An 18,145-nucleotide genomic window follows, 5' to 3' on the forward strand; every position below is an offset into this window, starting at 1 on the left:
TTTTATACAAGAATTGTAGGATCGTTCATCAAATTTAATTTATCACTGACTAGATTGTTTTTATTGTTCATTTTGGTTAGTTTGACAGTGGCTTCACATCTTTGATAATGACTGTCATTGTCAGGAAGTTCAACATGGTGTTTATGTATGTAATATATATTTTGGCCTATGATATCATTATGACCACCAAGTTAATTGTTATGCACTGATATTGCTATATACATACATTTGTCCACCAGTATAGCCTTGCATGCTACCTTTGTGACTGTTTTCTCTATCAATGAACTTTCACATTTTATGCATATACTTTTAAGTTTGCATAAGATGAATTAAAATACAAGATTGGTTACACTAAAGTATAGTAGGTCATTTTGTTTTAATTTGTTACATTAGAATATTAATGTTCAAGTAAGTTTAATTTTCCTACATTTCAATTGTAGTTGTTCACAAAAAATGCTGTGAATAAGCAGTAGTCGACTATTATTTGCTGTCACAGACTTGCTCTATGCACTCTCACATAAGTTATCATTCGCTACCCTGTTTCTCACTTTGGGTGTAGAGGCATCGACCATTAGAAAAAAGGGGAATATAGAACTGATCTATAGTTGGTCATTGACCATGCCAAATCATCATCTAACCCGACCATCTCGGATGTTTGCGAAATTTGGTAGGCTGGTACAGAACATGAAGTAACTTGAATATGGAAAATTTTAGCGTGCAGTGATGCATGATACAGCAGGGTTGCCAGTGTGAAAAAATATTCAACATTTTTCCTTACAAGCTGAAATAAATATCTGTTTTGTTTAATCGAGATAGAAGTTGAATATTGTTTGTTTTAAAGCTAAGGAAGCATGGTTATTTAAAAAAAATGTTTACATTAAATATTTAATTTTTTAATTTCAAGATCACATGATGACCTTTGACCTTAAATATACAAAACAGTATATATATATATTTTTTTTTTTGGGGGGGGATGTTATACAGTTAAATGCATTCTCTCTGTTACAATTTTTATTTGGGAACCAGAGTAAAAGAAATGATAAAGTATAGAGTAGATGTGTATCAGTTAAACACTTGTTGCACCAAACATGCATCAGGCAAATGCAGACTTGTCTGATAGTGTCTCCTCCTATGTACTTCTCAGCAGGGTTGCCAATTATTCCTTTTGGAGCTAAATTTAGCTCTTTGGTACAGTTAGCTACAATTGTTTCATATCTAGCTTATCATTTACCATTAAATTCTGTGCAATTGTCTAAATTTATATAATAACTGATGTGTAGATGATGGTTTTGTGTATTTTGCAATGTTTTTGCAAGGCAGGCTGAGCTTTTTTTTTTAAAGCCTGTATTGCCAATAAATTACCTCTTACAAAGTACTGTGATCCAGTTGATATTAAAAGGGACAACAACAGTAGTGAACAATTAAGGAAGATTCTACCGTGGATGATAGAAAAATTGTCACATGTGAATAGTGAGCAAATGGTATATAACAACTGTAGATAAAAAATTAAAAAGGATTCTGTTAGTGAGGAAGGCCATAAGTTGATGAAGGAAGAACATGAACTTTGCATGTGTGTCAACAAGAAATAATGGAGAATGAAATGTTACTACACAGACAATGAGAAGAAACTAAACCAGTACCTGGCAGTCAAACATATCAAACTTTTATACCAGGAACAAAAAATGCATTAATAATAACTAGGTTTTCTACAGAAATAACTAGTGAAGTGCAGCAAGCAAATCTCCCACATGAAACATTGTCTTTCAAAAAGAAAGACAAAGTTTTGAAACTTGCATGTATGATAAGAACATAAGAACAAAGGTAACTGCAGAAGGCCTATTGGCCCATACGAGGCAGCTCCTATTTATAACCACCCAATCCCACTCATTTACATGTCCAACCCAGCCTTGAAACAATTGAGGGACCCCACCTCCACTTCGTTTCGTGGTAATTGGTTCCACAAATCAACAACCCTGTTACCGAACCAGTATTTACCCAAGTCTTTCCTAAATCTAAACTTATCCAATTTATACCCATTGTTTCCTGTTTTGTCTTGTGTTGATACATTTAATACCCTATTAATATCCCCTTTGTTATGTCCATTCATCCACTTAAACCAAATGATGCCTAGTGGTTAGGTTGTGTTATGAGTGTGAATATAACATCACAGGAGGGTTTTGATTAGTTTCCTACATCCACTGGCCCATCCCCATCATGGGTGTATCCTAACCAGACAGATATTTTGAACATTCCAATTGAATGCCCTGGAATTTTGAACATTCCAGAGCGCCTGACAACTGGGTGGACAGCGCTTCGGATTCGTAGTCCTTAGGTCTCAGGTTCGATCCCCGGTGGAGGCGGAGACAAATGGGCAAAATGTTTCATTCACCCTGATGTTCCTGTTACCTAGCAGTAAATAGGTACCTGGTAGTTAGACAGCTGCTACGGGCTGTTTCCTGGGGGGTCGAAGACCGGGCTGGCAGTCGTGTGTGTGTGTGTGTGTACTCACTTATTTGTGCTTGCGGGGGTTGAGCTTTGGCTCTTTGGTACCACCTGCCTCTCAACTGTCAATCAACTGGTGTACAGATTCCTGAGCCTACTGGGCTCTATCATATCTACATTTGAAACTGTATGGAGTCAGCCTCCACCACATCACTGCCTAATGCATTCCATCCGTTAACTACTCTGGCGCTGAAAAAGTTCCTTCTAACGTCTGTGGCTCATGTGGATACTCAGTTTCCACTTGTGTGTGTGTGTACTCACCTAGTTGTACTCACCTAGTTGTGTCTGCAGGATCAAGCATTGACTCTTGGATCCCGCCTTTCGAGCATCGGTTGTTTACAGCAATGACTTCTGTCCCATTTCCCTATCATGCCTGATTTTAAAATTATGAATAGTATTTGCTTCCACAACCTGTTCCTAAAGTGCATTCCATTTTCCCACTACTCTCACGCTAAAAGAAAACTTCCTAACATCTCTGTGACTCATCTGAGTTTCCAGCTTCCATCCATGTCCTCTTGTTCTGTTACTATTCCGTGTGAACATTTTGTCTATGTCCACTCTGTCAATCCCTCTGAGTATTTTATACGTTCCTATCATGTCCCCCTTCTCCCTTCTTCTTTCTAGTGTCGTAAGGCATAGTTCCCTCAGGCGCTCCTCATACCCCATCCCTCGTAGCTCTGGGACGAGTCTCGTTGCAAACCTCTGAACCTTTTCCAGTTTCATTATATGTTTCTTCAGATGGGGGACTCCATGATGAGGCGGCATACTCTAAGACTGGCCTCACGTAGGCAGTGTAAAGCGCCCTAAATGCCTCCTTACTTAGGTTTCTGAATGATATTCTAACTTTTGCCAGTGTAGAGTACACTGCTGTCGTTATCCTATTTATATGTGCCAAAGGAGATAGATTAGGTGTTACGTCTACACCCAGGTCTCTCGCGCGTCGTCACAGGTAGGCTGTTCCTACCTCACTCTGCACTAAGATCTAGTGCACTAATCACTCTGCACTAAGATCTGATATTAATGTACGAGGTAGCATGTTGTCATCATGCATTGGTAGTTTTTTTAAATTAATTTGGAGATACTCTGTTGTACCCTTACTCAGTTTTAGTGGCAAGATACCGATTTTTGGGTTCCTTTGGCACTTGTTTCCAGTCACTATAAATATTTTGTGTGTGTGTATAGATATAAAATACAGTGTGTCCTCACATTAAAACAATTATACAGTATATATATGTATATATATTTTATCTTTTCGTTTTTTCTCCTGTTCTGAAAGTCATCCCAGAATGAAATATTTTACCAAAAAGAATGCATTTAGCTGTATGTATAACATATTTCCCCCCAAAACCAAAGATACTTTTATGTATTCAAGGTAAAAGGTCATGTCATGTAATTTTTGAATGAATAAAATTAAATATTTAGTGTAAAACTATTTTTACACTTGTATTCAATAAAAGTATTGAATAAATAATACTTCCTTAGATTCAAAAAAGCACATAGGAAGATTCTACCTCAATTAGAAGTAAAATTATGATTTTTTTTGTTTGTTATAGCTTGCAGTTACCTAGAGATGGTTTTGCGGATCAATGTCTTTGCAGTCCAGTCTCTGACCAGGCCTGATATCTGATGTATGAATCACAGCCTGGTTGATCAGATATTCTTTGGAGGTGCTTATCAAGTTCTTTCTTGAGCACTGAGAGGTCAGCCAGTTATACCCCTTATTTTTAGAGGGAGAGTGTTGAAAAATCTTGGCCCTTGATGTTGCTGGAGTATCTCTTACCATACCCATTGCAGTTCTACTTTTCAATAGGGTAATTTTGCACTGTCTACCATTTGGTATTTTTTTCAAATTGGCAACCCTGCAGTGTAAATATTGTGCACACACAAATCACAATAGCGTGATGCATCAAATGAACAAATCCACAAGGGCCATGATGAGGGTTCGAACCTACATCTGAGAGGATCACAGATGCGCTTTAATCGACTGTGCCAGGACATGGTTAAAGGGCGTCTGGGATCTTCTCGGATGTAGGTTTGAATCGCTCATCACGGCCCTTGTGGATTTGTTCATAAATATTGTGCATCACCGAGTGCTAAAGTTTTACATGTCTATGTAAGTTACTTCACGTCCTCTCCCATCCTGTCAAATTTCATGAAAATTGTGTGATGGTCAGGCTAAAGTCTTAGCTGAACCATTTCAGATTTTTTTTATTTGGAATTAAATGACACCAGTGACTATGCATCAAATATACAAAACTTTAGTATTAACTTGGATGGCACTGAATAAGATAAAGTGGCTGGTATCAGGCTAGGCTGGTTTAAGACTTAAGTATTTTGTTTTTTCAAATTGGACATGAAAATACAAATAATACATTGTTATATGAAATACATAACTCCAGTCTTGTTTGTAGATACCATACTAACTGAGGTATCAACTGAAATGGCTGTGTTTACAGTGGGCCAAGTGTCAGGGTATCCAATGGTCAACAACATCTTGGGTGATTTATAAAGGAATTGTATTGAAATTAGTGTGTTATGGTCAATATTTCACTAATTATCCTTTTAAACACGTACACACCATTCCTTTAACCTTTAAACTGCTTCTATTACCCTTGGTAGATAGACTGAAGGTGCTCCTGTTGCCTGTGGGAGATTTAATGTGCTTCATATTAAACAATTCTTAAAGGTTCTGTGCGTACTTCATTCAATACTAGACATGTCTGACAATTGTTTGCCACATTGGGAAAAAATCTTGAAAGCTTTAGTTGCTATCAGGTGCGTCACCATTCATTTACTGATGCTTGTGGTGGGAAACATTGACTGCAAAATTTCAAGTACCTATACTATACGGTACTATACATTTATGGACCAAGATGATGATTATGATGATGAGAAAGCTATAACAAATACTTCACTTGAATTTTTTTTTTAGACATCAGCAATAAATGTTTTGTGAGGAGAAACGGGAAAAAAAAAGTTTTTTTATATGCAACAGGAGATTGAAAGTGTGTACAGTTTAAGGGGTCAAATAATACAGTACTATAGTTGATGCGTTCAGGCTCAACATTGTCGCTCGTTTCTTGGGAATCACTCTGCACTAAGATCTGATATTAATGTACGAGGTAGCATGTTGTCATCATGCATTGGTAGTTTTTTTAAATTAATTTGGAGATACTCTGTTGTACCCTTACTCAGTTTTAGTGGCAAGATACCGATTTTTGGGTTCCTTTGGCACTTGTTTCCAGTCACTATAAATATTCTTGATGTAGTTTTTTGGTGTCTGCCCTGCCTCCTTGTAGTTTAAGAACTGTACTATTGCTCAGAAACAAGAGAGAACAAATACACTAAAATTCAATAAAATGTTTTCGTGATAAACTACTCAAGTTTTTGGAGCATATATGAAGAGTGAGAGTTTCTATAGTTTTGTTCTAGCCAACTAGGCATTACATGTAGTCAGACAATGACTACTGGCTGGATGTGTACAGCCTTACCCCATCTTTTAGGTTTCACAGCTGGGTCATAAACCTAAATGTTATCATGATAATAGCAATAGAACTTGTATGCAAAGACATACAAGATTCAGGCAAAGACTTAGTAATATGTAAACATTACCATACTTTCTGTAGCACAGGGGACCTTGGAAATTTTTTTTAATGAGTATAATTGGACAGACTTGTTAGGCAAGGAAGTAAATGAGATGTATGACAAATTTTGTGAAATACAGGGAGCCGGTCGGCCGAGCGGACAGCACACTGGACTTGTGATCCTGTGGTCCTGGGTTCGATCCCAGGCACCGGCGAGAAACAATGGGCAGAGTTTCTTTCACCCTATGCCCCTGTTACCTAGCAGTAAAATAGGTACCTGGGTGTTAGTCAGCTGTCACGGGCTGCTTCCTAGGGGTGGAGGCCTGGTCGAGGACCGGGCCGCGGGGACACTAAAAAAGCCCCGAAATCATCTCGAGATAACCTCAAGATAAGATATACACGATGAAGGTACACAAGCATTCATGCCAACACAGAGATGCGGACCTAGGAAATAGGGTTGGTTCAACAGAAATTGCGAGAGGGCCAGTACTAAAAAGACACAAAAATGCAATCAATATAGCAAGAGGCCAAACATACCAGCGATATAAAGATGAGAGACAACTACACGACAGTGAGGAGGGACACAGAAAGGAATTTTGAAAAAGGGTTAGTGGAGAAATGTAAAACAGAACCAGACCTATTCTATAAATTCATAAATAACAAATTGCAGGTAAAGGATAATTAATATTCAGAGGTTGAAAGTGGGAAACAGATTCACGGAAAAGGAAATGTGTGAAACATTAAAAGAAAAGTTTTAAAGTGTGTGTGTGCAAAATAAAATCTTCAGGGAACCAGACATAATAAGAATTCAAGAGGACAACTTAGAGCACATAGAGGTGTCTAGAGACAAAGTGAAAAAAATGCTTAAGGGGCTAAGTAAGAACAAAGCAGTTGGTCCAGATGGAGTTTCACCATGGGTTCTGAGAGAATGTGCACCTGAGCTCAGCATTTCACTTCAGCTGATTTTTCAAGCATTCCTCTGTACAGGAGTCACAGCAAATGTGTGAAAAAAGGCTAATATAATTCCAGTCTACAAAAGTGGCAGCAGAGACCACCCCCTAAATTATAGACCTGTATCATTGACAAGTGTAATAATTAAAACATTGGAAAAATATTAAAACAAAGTGGATAGAACACCTGGAGAAAAACGGTATATCATCAGTCAGTATGGTTTTCGATCTGGAAGATCCTGTGTAAGGAATTTACTCTGTTTCTATGATCAAGCCACAGAGATTTTACAGGAAAGAGATGGTTGGGTTGACTGCATCTATCTGGACCTAAAAAAGAAGGCTTTCGACAGAGTTCCACATAGGAGGTTGTTCTGGAAACTGGAACATAATGGAAGGGTGACAGGTAAGCTTCTAACATGGATAGAAAAATGAGGGCAGTAATCAGAGGCAATGTATTGGACTTGAGAAATATCACAAGTGGAGTACCACAGGGTTCAGTTCTTGCACCGGTAATGTTCATTGTCTACATAAACGATCTTCCAGATGGATTACAGAATTATATGAACATGTTTGTTGTTTGCTAATGATGATATGATAATAGGAAAGATAAGAAACTTAGATGATTGTCATGCCCTTCAAGAAGAGCTTAACTGCATTGTTGCTCTTAGTCATGCATATCCTTGATGAGTGTCCTGATTCCCTGGACGAGCGTGTGTCTTGCTTTCCGACCGCCCCTCGCGGTCACCTGTCCCTCGATAGCATTCTTGGTGACTCGGATACTTTTGATATCGTTCGCCTTATGCGTTTTTGTTCTCGTATTGGCATCCTTGGTGATATTTAGCGCCCTCTGATTATTTTGCGTACTTGATGGTGCTACATAGCCTTCCCGGTTTGGTGCCTTCTTTTGATAATTACTTACTTACTTACTTCTGATAATTAATTACTTACTTACTTCAAGAAGACCTTGAAAGTAAGTAAATGGAGCACTATTTGCCTAATGGAATTTAATGTGAATAAATGCCATGTTATGGAATGTGGAATAGGAGAACATAGACCCCACACAACTTATAAATTATGTGAGAAGCTTTGAAGTCTTTAAAGAATTCTGATAAAGAAAGAGATCTAGGGGGGTTCTAGATAGAAAACTATCACCTGAGGACCACATAAAGAACATTGTGCAAGGAGCCTATGCTATACTTAGAATTTCTTTTAAATACATGGATGGCAAAATATTCAAGGAATTGTTCACGACTTTTGTTAGGCGGAAAGCTGGAATATGCATCGGTTGTATGATGCCCATATCTTACGAAACACATCAACAAACTGGAAAAGGTGCGAAGACATGCCAATAAGTGGCTTCCAGAATTGAAGGACAAGAGCTACAAGGAAAGGTTAGAGGCATTAAATATGTAAAAACTAGAAGATAGAAGAAAAAGAGGTGATATGATCACTATGTACAAAATAGTAACAGGAATCGATAAAATTGATAGGGAAGAATTCCTGAGACCTGGAACCTTAAGAACAAGAGGTAATAGATTTAAACTAAGTAAACAAAGCTGGCAAAGAAATGTAAGAAAAATTCACTTTCACAAACAGTGGTAGACGGTTAGAACAAGTTAGGCGAGAAGGTGGTGGATTCTAAACCCATAAGTAATTTCAAAACGTTACATGACAGTGTGTTGGGAAGACAGGACACCACTAGCGTAGCTCTCGTCCTTTAACTGCACTTAGGTAATTACACTTAGGCAATTACATTACTGTATTTTGGCATGTTTTCGCAACAGCCTGATTCAATATAATCATTGCTTTGATCTTCCTGCCAGTGAGAAAGTTTTTCATCAACTCAAGTAGCCTATCTGTTATTCCTGCATGTTCAAACTTATAGAACAATCTCTAGTGTGGTCAGGTAAATGCAATCATTCAAATCCTCTCTCATATAAAATCTCAGTGACCCTGTCATAAAACTTTAATATTGTTCATTGATTACACATGCATGATCTTAATGCTCTCAAACTACACTGTCTAGTACTTAAACACTGGTCTTCTGTCACCTTTATCATAAAGTGTGTGTGTTTGCCATTCTTCAGTTGTCTGCAATGTCTTGCATTTGCAGTGATGCCTGGAAAATAATCTTTAATGGGTTGCTCAGCTCCTGAGTACATTACATAGAACCTAAAGTGAAGCTACTGTATATGGCTCTACTGCCTTGTTTCTACCTAAACTTGAGGAACAATATTTTGAACTTGTCTCTAGGATACCACTAGGTAGTCTTTGCTGTGTTCCAAACACCATGGTGTGGCTGGAGAATGATGATCACTTTGAAATTCATCATTCAGCATCCAACACATTTCTTGTGTTGTCTCCATAGGTGTGTGTACTCGTATAATACATACAGGGCAGTCTTTGGCTTCCAGTTCCTGCCTTTCATTCATCGATCTCCTACTGCAGTGACTTCTGACTTGTTTGTCATTCCTAATATTTAAACTATTGATAGATTATCTCAATTGTCTTCCCTTTCAGCTCACACTACTTACTCAACGTTCTTGCACTAAAAAAGTGCTTATTTACATCCTAAGGGTTCATCTGGTTTTCTAGGGTTGTCCCATGCCCTCTTTCTGATTCAGTTCCTGTAAAATATTTTGTGTTGTACTCCTTGCTCTGGCAACATGATTAAGAAGTAAGATTCAAGGTGAATGATAAAACATCCACCTTTCCCTTTCAATTGCTCCAGCAATTTTGCCAACAATTGATGGGTCTAGTCACACGCTGTCTTAAATTTATTTAATGGGTTTAGTTTTAAAATATATAATTATTGAAATGTATTTGTATTTTTTTCCCCGCAGCAAATGGAAAGATTTAAAGTGGTAGAAAGAGAAACGAAGACCAAAGCGTACAGTAAAGAAGGTCTCGGGGCAGCACAAAACAAGGACCCAGCTCAGCGGGAAAGAGAAGAAGTCAACAATTGGCTTAGTTCCTCTATAGATACCTTAAATATACAGGTGAGTTATACTGTATATGGAATAAGGTCTATTAGTATTAAACTACATTACCAAGGTAGTCAGAGGAGTTCTTCGATATTAGTTTTATATGTTGATCAGAAGTAGATATGTCATAAAAATTTGTTTGCATAAGGCATGCTTTAGATTGTAAGGCTTTATTTACAATCTAGATTATAAACATGAAAATAAATGCTGTAGTAAGAAATTTAACAGTGTAGAAGCACGGATCTTTTATAATGTCCCAAGTGTTCATCAAAGAATTGCATTCAGTTTAGGAATTGAAATTTCTAAGAATTTTTGATGATGTATTGGGATCTGATGAAACAAAACACATTGTGCTTGTTATTGCCTATAGCTGGCTTTAGTTGATACTTGATATACAGTATCCTATCCAGAATTTAACAGCAAAACTCCACTATGATTTTTGCATTTATTGTAATTACATGTACTTTATACCTTATGGTGGTTCCGAGGATCAACACACCCTACAGCCTGGTTTGTGATCTGGTCAACCAGGCTGTTAGACATTAGTTGCTTGTAGTCTGACACATGTCACTGCCTGGATGATCAGGTATCCATGAGATGTGTTTTTATCAAGTTCTCTCTTGAGCACTGTGAGAGGTTGGCCAATTATGTCCCTTATGTTTAGAGGGAATGTGTTAAACAGTCTTGGGCCTTGGATGATATTAGAATTGTCTCTTAGCATACCTATTGGGTTAACCTCTGCTCATTGTAACATTTGCATTGCCTCCTGATCTTATGTGGAGTTATTTCCATGTTCAGATTTGGAAACAGTTTCTCTAGTGTTAATCAAGTGTGTGTGTGTGTGTTCCCCCCCCCCCCCCACTCCCCTCTCTCCCCTCTCCCCTCTCCCCCCTCTCTCCCCTCTCCCCTTTCCCCCCTTTCCCTCCCTCCCCCCCTTCCCCCCCTTTCCCTCCCTCCCCCCCTTCCCCCCTTCTCCCCCTTCCCCCCCTCCCCCCCTTTCCCCCCCCTCCCCCCCTTTCCCCCCTCCCCCCCTTTCCCCCCTCCCCCCTTTCCCCCCCTCCCCCCTTTCCCCCCTCCCCCCTTCCCCCCTTTCCCCCCTTCCCCCCTTTCCCCCCTCCCCCCTTCCCCCCTTTCCCCCCTCCCCCTTTCCCCCCCTCCCCCCCTTTCTCCCCTTTCCCCCTCCCCCCTCCCCCCCTTTCTCCCCTTTCCCCCTCCCCCCTCCCCCCTTTCCCCCCTCCCCCCTTTCCCCCCTCCCCCCTTTCCCCCCTCCCCCCCTTTCCCTCTCCCCCCTCCCCCCCTTTCCCCCCTCCCCCCCTTTCCCCCTCCCCCCTCCCCCCCTTTCCCCCCTCCCCCCCTTTCCCCCCTCCCCCCCTTTCCCCCCTCCCCCCCTTTCCCCCCTCCCCCCCTTTCCCCCCTCTTTCTCTCTTTTTCTTTTTCTTTTTCTCTTTTTCTTTTTCTCTTTCTCTTTTTCTTTTTCTCTCTCTTTCTCTCTCCCTTTCTCTCTCCCTTTCTCTCTCTCTCTCTCTCTCTCTCTCTCTCTCTCTCTCTCTCTCTCTCTCTCTCTCTCTCTCTCTCTGAGAGCTATTGTCGCCATCTCAGTGATATGGCTTTCCCAGAAAAATTCATGAAGTTACGAATGAGGTCATTGGAGTTTAACATCATCTACTAATAACTGACGACAAATATTTTGTACAATATGGTTGAATCAAGGTAGATGATAGAAAGCTGAAGATAAAAGGAAAGCAAGAGAAAATAGGAATGATAAATTCTCAGGTATATATTGTTTTGTATGAGAGTATGTATGTTTTGTATGATTAATCTGTTTAAAGATTTTGTAAATTTTCACATTTTCTGTTTGTTTTTACAGATGGACCAATTTGAATCAGAAATTGAGTCTTTAATGGCAACGCAAAAGAAGAAGAAGATGGATAAAGATAAGTCTGATCGGATAGAAGACCTCAAGGAGTACATAGACAGACATCAATATCACATTAAGAAATTGGAAATTCTTATGAGAATGCTTGACAACCAATCCATAGACTGTGATCAGGTCAATATTTTGTGTGCTTTGGTAATATTTTGTAATATTTGTATACTGGATGTGGGGATTTTATACGTTTGTTTCTCTAGGATCATAGTATTGAACACCGATGAAAATTATGAGGGGGGAATATTTTGTGTGGCTATGATGGGGTGCAGGGTAGAACTGGGAGACTTATAGCCGTGATGGAATGCAGGATTCGTGTGTTCGAGACTTAACAGGCATGTTCTGGTATGGCGTTGCTGTGCTGGTGAATGAACACCTAAGGGTAAACGAAATAATGATTACCAATCCACGATAAGTTGACGTAATATTATGAAGTTGAGCAAATTATAGGCGCTGAGCCATGGTGCGCTCGGGGACGCTCGACCCTGCCAACCCGTGGGGCAGCAGTTGCCGCAGATATAACGTTTCACAATTATTTTGATGTTTCTCATTCGTTTCATCTCTCTCTCTTTTTTTTTTTTTTTTTTTTTTTTTTTGCTGTAATATTATTCAAAAGTGTGTAATTTGTGGAATATCGCTATGCTGAAAATTATGAGGCTCATATATGGGACATGTATATTATGCGATCACTCAGTGTTTTTGCTGTTATTACACTATATGTACATATTGTATATACCTATCTACATGTGTGTTCACCATAACGAACCACTAAGTTGGTATAGTGAGCCCAAAACAACAAGAGTGGCTGCGACACAGCAGCCAGCTGGCTGACTCCCTCCCACCTTCAACACCCACTGACCAACATTCTGCCTCCCACCATACTGTTGTTCTTATTACACTATTTACACACGTTATATATAAGTGTCTACATGTTTTATTCACCATAACTGTACAACTAAACTGGTATGAAGAGTTGAGACAATAAGAGGTGGCACCACACAGCTGATGGCTGCCTCCCTCACTGGTTCAAGGCCAGATGCACTAACATTCCTTCCATGACAATAGTGTTTGTGGTGTTATTACACTATATTCACTATATAAGTATCTACATGTTTTATTCACCATAACTGTTCAGCTAAACTGGTATGATGTCCAAACCAAATAGCATAGTGGCCACTGCATGACAAGTCAGACAGCAGGTAGCAGATGACAGCCTCACCCACTCCCTCACCAAAATGGTTCCTCCCAACAAACTCCTTATGCTGTTATTACACTCTATACACACGTTATATATAAGTATCCATATTTGTGTTCACCATAATGAACCACTAAGCTGGTAACGTGATTCCTGACAATAACATGTTGGCACACACAAGCCAGCAGACAACGCTATCTCCATCCCTCCCTCGCCAACAATACTCTTCCCACATCGCTAATTCTCACCACAATCCTGCTATTATCAGAATCCTGGTCACTAAATCATGTAAATGAATAATTTTCCACATGTTTATTTTGTAAAGGAACGCGAGAAGTCGTTTGAAGAATTTTAGGTGGACAAAATAATGGCAGTGTTTTGTGGCTACCTCTATGAACATCTTGAACAACATTTATTCACTGATATCTGAACCTTGTACACAGTCTTTATCACAGGCTCTTCTGTAATACTATCATGACTAAATTATACCAGATACATATATATTTGGACATTTTTAGGCAATACTGTGGTCACAAGCTGAACAGCAATGCTGTTAGCTCATGCTGCGTGCACCAGCCTTGGTTACTTACTCAGTACTGAGGCCTTCACAACTGGGAATGTTGTCCACAATTTTTTTTTTAAATGGCATCTGTTTAGGAGAGCCCTGGGGAAGCCGTCATGAACCTTGTGTAGCCGCGGGAGGTTTGAATAATACACTATACAGTATCTATGAAAGCCCTGAGGCACATTGTGCACCACCCATCGACAGTCTCAAGTCGCGTTGCGCAGTGCAGTGTAGTGAGTATAATTGGTCAAACTTGTTGCTAGGCAAGGAAGTAAATGAGATATATGTCAAGTTTTGTGAAATACTGTATATGATAAAAGTGCAAAAAAATTTATACCAAAGCAGAGATGCAGAACCAGGAAACAGGATTGGTTCAACAGAAATTGTGAGGGCCAGAGACTAAAAGGTACAAAAATGGAATCAATATAGGAAGAGGCAAAACCCCCAAACATACCATCGATACAAAGATGCGAGAAACAACTACACGGCAGTGAGGAGAGAGGCAGAAAGAAATTTTGAAAAAAGGATTGTGGACAAATGTAAGATAGAACCAGGCTTATTCTATAAATTCATAAAGAACAAATTGCAGGTAAAGGACAATATTCAGAGGTTGAAAATGAGAAACAGATTCACAGAAAATGAAAAGGAAGTGTGTGAAACATTAAACGAAAAGTTCCAAAGTGTGTTTGTACAAAATGAAATCTTCAGGGAACTAGACCCAATAAGAATGCCAGAGAACAACATAAAGCACATAGCGGTGCCTAGAGACGAAGTGGAAAAAATGCTCAAGGAACTAGGTAAGAACAAAGCAGTTGATCTAGAAGGAGTTTCACCATTAGTTTTTAGTTTTAAACTACCTAACAAAGCAGCCGGAGAAATAAAAGAAAATTCATTTTCGCAAACAGAATGGTAGACAGGTTGGAACAAGTTAGGTGAGCAGGTGGTAGAGGCCAAAACCGTCAGTACAGTAACCGTCATTCTGTAACTACACTCAGGTAACTTACACTTAAGTAATTACCATGGGTTCTGAGAGAGTGTGCATCTGAGCTCAGCATTCCACTTGAACGGATTTTTCAGGCATCCCTGTGTTCAGGAGTCATAGCAGATGTGTGGAAAAGGGCTAACATAGTTCCAATCTATACAAAAGTGGCAGCCACAAAGACCCCCTCAATTATAGACGTGTATCATTGACAAGTGTAATAGTCTAAATATTGGAAAAAATAATTAAAAGTAAATGGGTAGAACACCTGGAGAAAAACGATATAATATCAGACAGACAGTATGATTTTCGATCTGGAAGATCCTGTGTAACGAATTTACTCAGTTTCTATGATCAAGCCACAGAGATTTTACAGGAGAAAGATGGTTGGGTTGACTGCATCTATCTGGACCTAAAAAAGGCTTTCGACAGAGTTCCACATAATAGATTGTTCTGGAAACTGGAACATATTGGAGGGGGTGACAGGTAAGCTTCTAACATGGATGAAAAATTTTCTGATAAAAAAAGGAGGGCAGTAATCAGAGGCAATGTAACGGACTTTAGAAATATCACAAGTGGAGTACCACGCGGTTCAGTTCTTGCACCGGTAATGTTCATTGTCTACATAAATGATCTTCCAGATGGATTGCAGAATTATATGAACATGTTTGCTGATGATAGGATAATAGGAAAGATAAGAAACTTAGGTGACTGTCATGCCCTTCAAGAACACCTGGGCAAAATAAATATGTGGAGCACCACTTGGCAAATGGAATTTAATGTGCACAAATGCCATGTTATGGAATGTGGATTAGAAGAACATAGGCCCCACACAACCTATAAATTATGTGGGAAATCTTTAAAGACTTGTGATAAAGAGATTTAGGGGTGGTTCTAGATAGAAAACTGTCACCTGATGACCACATAAAGTCATCAGGTGATGACTTTATGGTCATTAGGTGCTACTTTGTTCAAGGAGCCTATGCTAAATTTTCTATCTACAGAATTGCTATTAAATACATGGATGGCGAAATACTAAAGAAATTATTCATGCCTTTTGTTAGGCCAAATCTAGAAAATGCAGCGGTTGTATGGTGCCCATATCTTAGGAAGCACATCAACAAACTAGAATAGGTGCGCAGACATGCAACTAAGTGGCTCCCAGAACTGAAGGACAAGAGCTACGAGGAGAGGTTAGAGGCATTAAATATGCCATCACTAGAAGATAGAAGAAAAAGAGGAGATATGATCACTATGTTCAAAATAGTAACAGGACTCGATAGAATTGATAGGTAAGAATTCCTGAGACCTGGAACTTCAAGAACAAGAGGACATAAACTTAAGCTAAGGAAACAAAGGCGCCGCGAAAACATTAGAAAAGTTTCTTTTGCAAAGAGAGAGTGGTAGGTGGTAGGAACAAGCTAACTGAGGTGGTGGTGGTGGAGGCCACCACCTCATTATACCTACCTGTAGTGTACACAGGCTTCTGTAGTGAGCATTATACCTACCTGTAATTCTTACACTTGTTTGTATTTATTACAGCAGCATATACACACATTTTATGTTTCCATTATTATTACATCAGCTCCCTGAATTTTGTAATATTCCTGTGTATTGATAACCTCCTACATTCATAAGAAAATGATTTGTTAATGTAAAATAAGGTATATTAATTGGTTTTAACTTTGTATTTTGTTATTTTTAATTTGCAGATTAAAATGATTAAGGAAGATGTTGAATACTACATCGAGTCCTCGCAAGATCCCGATTTCAATGAAAACCTCGGGTTGTACGATGACATTGACATGGACGACTTGGACTACCCAACTCCAGAAATAACTGTAGGCAAAGTAAGTGGAGTACTTAACCATACTAACCCTTCCTGCCTTTGATATCAGTAGTTGAAGTAGTTGCATGCTCAGGGGTTCCATCAAAGGTGGGAAGAGGGGGTTACTTCTTAGGCAACTGGGGGAGTCATGGGATATGCAAACTTAGTCTTTTTTAGCCTTCATATATGTTTGAATTATATTGAAGGTTATCTCATTAGGACAGCTTTAAGAAAGAACCCTCATTGCTTTTGTAGTTATTTCTTTTTAGTCAGATATGGTGATAAGAATTTATTTTGCTAAGTACTGCTTGTTTTGAAACCCTGTATTTTTTCCTTACAGTAGTGGAGCCCCTGAATGTGAAAGGGGAATGGCATTTAAATTATTATTTCTTCATGAAGGTTATATTGCAAATATTTAAAATGTTTAACCATTGTACTGCGCATTACCTAGTTTAATATGACAGTCCCCTGTGCGTGTAAAAAAAAATTATTTCCCAAGTTTTTTCTTTCTAATAATTACACTTTTGATACCCAATGATGCATATTCCATCATAAAACCAAAATATGGAGATGAGGCAAATGGCGTCAATAATTTTTTAAATTTTTTAGAAATTCCATTTATTGTCCAAATACTATGGGACATGTTTTTAAAATGCGTGCCAACGTCTGCACATTCTCTGTATACCCCGGTGAGCCGGTGGCTGAGCGGACAGAACACTGGACGTGTGATCTTGTGGTCCCGGGTTCGATCCCGGGCGCCTGCGAGAAATGATGGGCAGTTTCTTTCACCCTGATGTACCTGATACCTAGCAGTGAAATAGGTACCTGGGTGTTAGTCAGCTGTCACAGGCTGCTTCCTGGGGGTGGAGGCCTGGTCGAGGACCGGGCCGCGGGGACACTAAAGCCCCGAAATCATCTCAAGATAACCCTACATTGCATCCTGACCCCCGCCTTGTGGGCGCCCACCTACGCTGGAGGCTCGCTGTTTTTATGGCCTCGCTCGTGACCTCACTCATGACAGCCGCGGCCTCCCCTCGAGTCGAAAAGTTTCCCCTTTCCGGGTTATTTTATCTCGGGTATTTGTTTTTACCGGCTTTGTAAATGCTGCAAATATACTTCCAGATGGATACTGATCAAGAACAGAGCCAATCCATGATGAAAGCATTGAAAGGAACACCTATGAGGGAGAAGTTATTGAGTTTTTGTCGAAAGTATAGAAAAGTGAGACTTGTATGTTCTTGTATGCAAATATATATCTACAGCATTCTATTGCAAACAGTTTGATACCAAATTGAATGATGTAGTATGAAAAATTGAAGTGAGAAAGCTGAAAAGAGAATAAACATTGGAATGGTGAGCTCTTGGGCACCGCTCGGGCTATCTTGCTGTGTGCAGTGGGTCTAAAGTATAAGAAGGAGAAACTTACATGTTCTTATATGCAAATACAGTACTCCTTAAGAGCATTCTATTGCAAACAGTTTGATACCAAATTGAACGACATAGCAAAAAAATTTATATCAGAGAGCTAAAAAGAGTACAAGGGTACCTCAGTTTAAGAGTTTAATCTGTTCCTGGAGACGGCTCGTAAGCCGAAGCTAAATTCCCCATAAGAAATAATGGGAAATGAATTA

General features: G+C 39.3%; 1 protein-coding gene across 17 annotated transcripts in view; it reads left to right on the forward strand.

Moving 5' to 3' along the window:
* Not3 (CCR4-associated factor Not3) overlaps window positions 1-18,145 on the forward strand; it is a 107,749-nt gene that overhangs the window by 20,117 nt on the left and 69,487 nt on the right. For 10 of the 17 annotated variants that reach the window (XM_045767122.2, XM_045767126.2, XM_045767125.2 and 7 more), the window contains 3 exons: window positions 9,880-10,035; window positions 11,888-12,070; window positions 16,399-16,536. In XM_045767122.2, the coding sequence (XP_045623078.1) occupies window positions 9,880-10,035; window positions 11,888-12,070; window positions 16,399-16,536 (477 nt within the window). Of the gene's footprint in view, window positions 1-6,529; window positions 6,693-6,752; window positions 7,440-9,879; window positions 10,036-11,887; window positions 12,071-16,398; window positions 16,537-18,145 lie in introns of those variants that run through there. The other 7 variants (XM_045767123.2, XM_045767127.2, XM_069317967.1 and 4 more) reach the window with 3 other exon arrangements.

The sequence above is a fragment of the Procambarus clarkii genome, chromosome 89 (genome assembly GCF_040958095.1).
Source record: "Procambarus clarkii isolate CNS0578487 chromosome 89, FALCON_Pclarkii_2.0, whole genome shotgun sequence".
NCBI classification, from domain to species: Eukaryota; Metazoa; Arthropoda; class Malacostraca; order Decapoda; family Cambaridae; genus Procambarus; species Procambarus clarkii.